At 34.9% G+C, this 6,744-nt stretch overlaps 1 protein-coding gene across 1 annotated transcript in view; it reads left to right on the forward strand.

Moving 5' to 3' along the window:
- LOC106473701 (M-phase inducer phosphatase-like) overlaps positions 1–6,744 on the forward strand; it is a 25,872-nt gene that overhangs the window by 3,373 nt on the left and 15,755 nt on the right. The window contains exon 2 of the mRNA XM_022402106.1: positions 2,662–2,823. Within this exon, the coding sequence (XP_022257814.1) occupies positions 2,662–2,823 (162 nt within the window). The remainder of the gene's footprint in view (positions 1–2,661; positions 2,824–6,744) is intronic.

The raw sequence follows: 6,744 nt of genomic DNA on the forward strand, positions 1-6,744 counted from the left end.
AGTAACAGTTTTATTGTCAGATAACAATCCTAACCTGGGAAATGTTATTATAATTTACATGTTTTGGAGAAACTGTCGCTCAGAAATTAATTTTGGTTGGAAAAAAGTTCAGGTGTTGCACGATATCCAAGGATTTTCGCGGGCAGGATCTGGCATACATTCAACTCGTAAATAGGCTCTTCAAGCCTAGCCTTGCCTCTTTTTTCTTTTCTTTTAGCTGTTAAGACAAGAATACAAAGTATTTGTAGCTTGGTTAACTTTATTTGGTTAATGATTAAAAACATACTGTTCAAAAACACAAAATACTCATTAAGATTTCTTAAAGATTTTACTCAACTTCAGTTGTCGTCGGCTGTTCTGTGCTGCACAGGGGGCGTCCTTTAACCATAGATACATGTTGTGTTGGAATTTCGCCCAGTTATACATTGTCCATTTCCCTACAGTTAATTGGTATCTTCAGTCTGTTTTAACAAAGGCTTTTTCGGAATAATTCCAAGCACAGCGTTGATAGGGTGCGAATGCACTTCCATATCTATAGCAGAAAAAGTGACGAAGTTTAGGAGTTATTTTCGCTTACGTTAGTGATTAAATTTGATCTAAAACTGGAACAGGCAATCAAAAAATGAAGTATTATAGGAGAAAAGATGTAATTGGTCTGGTGTAACTCACCGAATTCGGGGAAATCGAGCATGGCCAACTGATTGAGACTTGGCTTTCATGATTATTATTGTGACGACTTTTATAATTTTTCATGATAATGTGATTAAACGACAGTAAAAAGATAATAATTTAAAACAAGGAACTTAAATATATTGTACAATTTTATTTAGATTAAACTGGTGACATACACAAGTGCCTCGATTATCCGCTGTTTATGTTATCCACGATTTTTGCTTTCCCTTTACCAGCGCAAATAATCGAGGCACCAGAGTATATTTATTTACTTTCACATTAACGAGTGCATGCTAACGATCACGTGATATCAACAACCACTTGATAGTATTGCCTGAACTAACTGCCTTTGGTCCCGTCTTGGTCTAAACACGCGCACTGATTGGTTGAATTGAGAGAAAGGGGGAAAAAATGGCGCGAAATTAATAACGTGTTGTGCAACCGCAGCGCTTCATTCTTGAAAAAAACATGAAGTGCTGAATCCACTATTAAGATCTTGGAAACAAAGTTCGATTTAGAACATAAAGAACGTGAAAATAGTTCCTGACTTGCAAGAATCTAGAACTTTTCTAGATTCGAGTTCTATTTAGCACAGCCCTACGAAAGAATAAAATGGGAGAAAATACTTGGCGCAATGATGAAGTTCCTAGTCGCCATGGCGACCTAGCGCCCGGAATTTGCACTAGTAAAAGTTAGTTTTCACTACCAGAGAGCAATTCTGATGTTTGAACTGTTGTTCTAGTAACTATTTTCACTATCAGATATCGTTTCTATTATGTTCGTATCAGAACTTATGAAACTTTTTTTTTTCTCCTAATTCTCCAATTGCTTACATATTTTTATAGATTGATTTAGTCTTCGTTACATTATATTGAATAATTATAGGTTTTTGTCTGTTATAGCACTTAGTGTAAAGAACTACCTGAAACAGATTGGGTGAAATTACTTATTTTACTCGAAAAATTCATAGGGATCCCCAGTGATAATTGTTAGGTTTAATTGCAACATTAATGGTATTTTGTATTCACATTTTCGTTTTCTGGTATACATGTTATCAAAATTTCTGTAATCAACAAATTCATTGACTCACAAACAAACCGGTGCTTAAACAGTGTAAAAATTTGTTTGGAAAGTCAATGAATCCATATAAACTTCATCAATAATTATGAAGTTAATGATTTAGCAGTCTTCTAAAATGTTTCCAAAAGGTATATTAATGTATAAGTATAGAAGTAGTGACATATTGTTTTTTTACAATGCTAAATAATACATATGAAAAGTGGTTTAGCTATGCATGCTTTAGTATGGCACTCTCATATGTAAGTAATAATTTTTCTGGAGAATATGGAATTCAGAATGGGTAATTCTGTAAGTATTTAACACATAATTATGGTTACCGGACAGTTTCTTTAGCTGTCAGTTGGTTAAAACATCTTCCTGGTAAATAGAACCTTGGGTTTGAAATCCATCAGATCTTAATTCTCACTTCTTTCAGAAAAATATATTTAACTGGTGGTTGATCTAAACTCTAAAATTTTTATTGTAGATTCAGCTTCAGTACTTTCCATGCATCTCTTCTTGATTTCCCAGCTTTGATGCTGACACTGATTGGTTGTATTTGTTCGTCTCAAGCTGAGTCAGTAGTTTTAAGGATGTATGAACTGCCAATTAAAGTAGTGTAGTTTTCAGAGAGACAATAACCAACTTGAATATCTTTTAAGATTAGTAAATATTCATTCACACAGAGTCTAAACAATATACACATATATATTGTGACCATTCTATGAAGTACATTGTTCCTTTTAGAAAATGAAATGTAATAGCTTCAACAGTTTCTGACAAAAAAGTTCTTAAATAAACATGACTTGACAAAGGTTTTATGTAATGAAATCCACTTTTATTATAAAAAACAGTGTGTCTTTGGACTTGTAGCTACTATTCAGTGAAGAAACCATTAGCTTATAATTAATATGATCATTTTGTGTCTAGAATCATCTAGAATTTGTGAACAAGGAGAACATCCCAAACATTTTTGAAGGAGATAATACAGAAAATACATCTTCTCAAGATGGTGGCCTACCTAATTTCCTCGAAAAAAGACTGAACTCAGATTCACTATCCAGTGGCTTTGATGAATTCAACCAAGATACAGTTAGTATATGAATAGTGTTTTCCTTATAATTACATCATTTGTTTGTCACATTAACAATAAAAAATTAATTCTTGTAAAACAATAATATGGTTTTAGATTAGTATACTTAATATTGTGAAAATACTTAATTGTGAAATGACTGAAAACAAACTCCATTTTCCTTTCTTTATTAATATTATTCATGTGTACAAAAAGCTCATGAAATTCTTTATTAACTGAAGTTATATTAATTCTCATTACAGTAATTTTCAACATATCAAATTTGATAATTATCATCCTAGTATCATAAACTTTGATTAAGTTACTGTTTTGTATTAAGCATGTACTTATCTCACATGACTAACCTTTCAATCTCATTTCAAGTTTCATAGAACCAATCAGAGGTAATACATTTTATAATATGTTCACATTTCAACATTAGTGGTTAGTGTTATAGTCAACTTACACTTCACGTAGAATACACACCTTCATCTGCCCTCTAATGCATTAAAAAGTTTTTATTCTCACTTGACTCACTAGCTCTCTCAGTTCACTCTCAGTTCAAGCTACTCATTTAGCATGCACAGCACATGTGGTGACCATCCACCAATAGGAGCACGACACACACTCCTGGAGCAGCTGGCTCCCTCTGTATTACATTTCATGTACCTCACTTTCTCAATTGGCACCATATGAGTTGGACATGTTTCTCACTTAATTTCAGTTTTCAATACTGATTACACATGATTTTTTTTAATTTGTGTGCTTTCATTCTATCTTGTATTATGTTGTGATTCACATTTTGATTATCTGTTTCACACACATTATTGTGTTTTCTACATTTCATATTTCTCGTGATTTCCAACACAGTTACTGCTGTTTGTGGAAACACACTTATTTTTCTGACCCAGGCCACGGAATCGACATTGTCTGCTGAAGGGGTATGTGCCTTCTTTTATCGAGTGTTCACTTTCTCCATGTGGCCTGGACCTTCTTCTCTATGATGGTCAAGATATATTCTGGCTTTTCTGTATGCTTGAGATGTGGATGATTTCACTAATTTTATTTTTCTTGATCCAGTTGCTGTACTGCCAAGTCTTTCGATTTGGTGGAGGTCTGTTCTTCTCCTTCTTTTCTCCTTTCAGCTCCTCCAGTGGCTTGATGGTAAGTATTTCGACTCATATGTTACCAACCACATTGCTATACCCATGATAGTGGTGCCCATTGTGTGGCTTTGTCCTTATTTCCACACTTGTGCATTCAGCACTTCATGTCATCATTGTTCTGAATTTGGTATGTTGGATATTTCTACGTACTTTTTTGTCTACGTCATTTTTGATGGATTGTTGGCTAGATATTAGTTGGTACTTTGTTTCCTTGGTATATTTAGACAGTTTGTAAGTTCAATATTGTTACTTCCTTTGTTGACTAGATACCTTTTCGACAGTTTTTCATTTTGATATTAATTAGTACTTTGTTTACTAGGTATCTTTAGTTCATTTATAAGTTCAATATTACTAGTATATAACTAGTACTTTATAGTTATCTCTGTAATAGTAATGTAATTATAATACTTATAAATAGTATTCATTGTAAATCAATAAATAAATACATAAGTAGTAATTTATGGTTATCTCTGAATTATTTGTTTTATAATCAATGTTCAATATATGACTTATAATCCTCATCTTAGTAAGTTTATTTACAATTTGTAGGGCTGAGCTTTGCTTTGGCTCCAATTCCTCACTTTTTAAAATACTAATCACCAATGCTTCTCCACGTAATCTACATTTTGGAGTTTGTTCCCACAGAATCCACATCATAATTAGTTCTTTCTTGGTAGCAGTTAGTTAATACTCATATTATTCTGTTGTTTTCTTACTCCCTTCCTACTCCTTACTTTCCTTTTATCTTTTACTTGCATCTTGACATTCTCACCCCTTTACCTCGGTTTTCCTGAGTCCACCTTGGACATTGACTGTGATATGGATCTCTACATGGTGGGGTCAAATCCTGTGGAGACTGTGTTTCTCTGTTTGTTTGCCATGGGTTTTTCAGAGTGTGGATCTATTCACTACCAAATACCATCTCCTAGTATTTTTTTAACCATTCCTTTCTTTCCTTCATGTAATCCTTTTTCATGCATTTGGTTGCCCTCTGTCAGGTAACTTCCTTGGATGATGTATGGGGGCCTGTCATTGACCTCTCCTGTATGCTTCAGCTTCTGGTTCCTCTTCATTCCACCTGGGTGTTGTTTCTGTCCCTTCATAGGGTTTTCAATCCTTGTCTGTGGGTGTCATTGTTTGATATATTAGTTGCATCCTTCCCTGTCTTCTTTCGGTTGCACATGGGAGGGGGATAATTTTCTGTTCTGGGCTCTTCACTCATATCCTTTCTCTTTTTTCATGAATAGTCATGAACTTCATTGGACTTCTACCAGTGTTAGTCATTTAATCTCATCTTTCTCAGGACGACTTGTGTCTGGCTTCTTCCTGTCTTCAGTCCACAACAGTTTGCTGCTAGAAGAGGCAAATCATGTGATTTGGTTATTCAATATGAGGGATTTTCTCTTTTTCCTGTTTTTGGTTCTCATGGGGTATTTTTTCCTTTTCCAACATCATTTGGTCACATCATTCTCTGCTCGGTATTTGGTATATGGATCATTTAGTCTTCAAGGCCCTTTTCTCTCTTTCCTGGCTACCTCGAGATGTTCTATCTCTTTTGGGGATTTGGGATTAATTGGTTGCTCTCATACCCATCCATGGCATTCGCTCATTGTCTTTGGTGGGTATTCCTCGATTGATGGCACCTTTGCTCATATTATTTTATTCTGTCCATCAATCCAATGTTTGGAGGTAGGACACCAACCATTGTATGGTGGATGGTCCTCTTCCACTTCCTTCTCATGTCTTCTGTCTTTCACCTTTGTTTTACGACTTTGGGGCTCTGACTTCTGAGCCCACGTACATAGGATACTGCTCTTGTCTGGCCTTCTTTCCTTCTATTACGAAGCACCCATATTTGTTTCTCTATTACAACAGTCCCTCCACCTACTCAATGTGGGATTTTAGCTGTTATGTGAAAAAAGGTATGTATCGTAATGGAATTTATCATTTTCTTACACTGAAAATAGATTTCTTGTAGATACCTCTCTCACATACTTCCCACCCTTCTTCCCCACTTTCTGTGATATTATGTTCCTTAGGTGCCTAATCTCGAAAATGAAGTACTTGTAGAATAATACAGAGAGAGCCGGCTGTTTTAGGAGGGATTGTCATGCTCATATTGGTGGAGGATTGTGGCATGCTCTATGCTTGCTAAATAAGCAGCCCAAACTTATGGGGTAGAAAGGCTAGTGCATCAAGTGAGAAAAATTTCTTTTCAAGGCATTAGAAGACAGTAGAAAATCGAGAAAAGCTTTTATATGAGTAGAGGTAAATATCTATCGAAAATCTATTTTCAATGTAAAAATATGATAAAATTCATGTTTTTACATTTTTGACAACCCATGAGGGTCTGACATTCCTCAACAGGAAACATCCACTACTACAGTGGCAACTGGAGACACTGACTGTCACTAATGTTACCACAAGTTGCCAGTTCTAAACTATATGAAGATTGCATGCTGCTACAGTGAAGACTTGAATCAGACTTGATCCAGAAGTGAATCCGATTAACTAAATGATCTTGAATCCAGAATTCCCAATCTCTTAATTCTATCATTTCAACTGAACATACCCCATCATGAGATGAATTTGCCCAACTGTTTTCATGCCTAATTTTGCTACTGGTTCCCCCTTCCTGATGAGGATTGGATAGTCTTACCTTTGTCTTTCACTGTTTGGATTACACAGGCGTCTTTTTTTTTTTACTCTTCTTCATTTGTTTTTTGATGATTCTCACTTACTTGAATTTCTTCATTCAACTTATGCATTTTCTCA

This window comes from Limulus polyphemus, unplaced genomic scaffold (genome assembly GCF_000517525.1).
Source record: "Limulus polyphemus unplaced genomic scaffold, Limulus_polyphemus-2.1.2 Scaffold6418, whole genome shotgun sequence".
NCBI classification, from domain to species: Eukaryota; Metazoa; Arthropoda; class Merostomata; order Xiphosura; family Limulidae; genus Limulus; species Limulus polyphemus.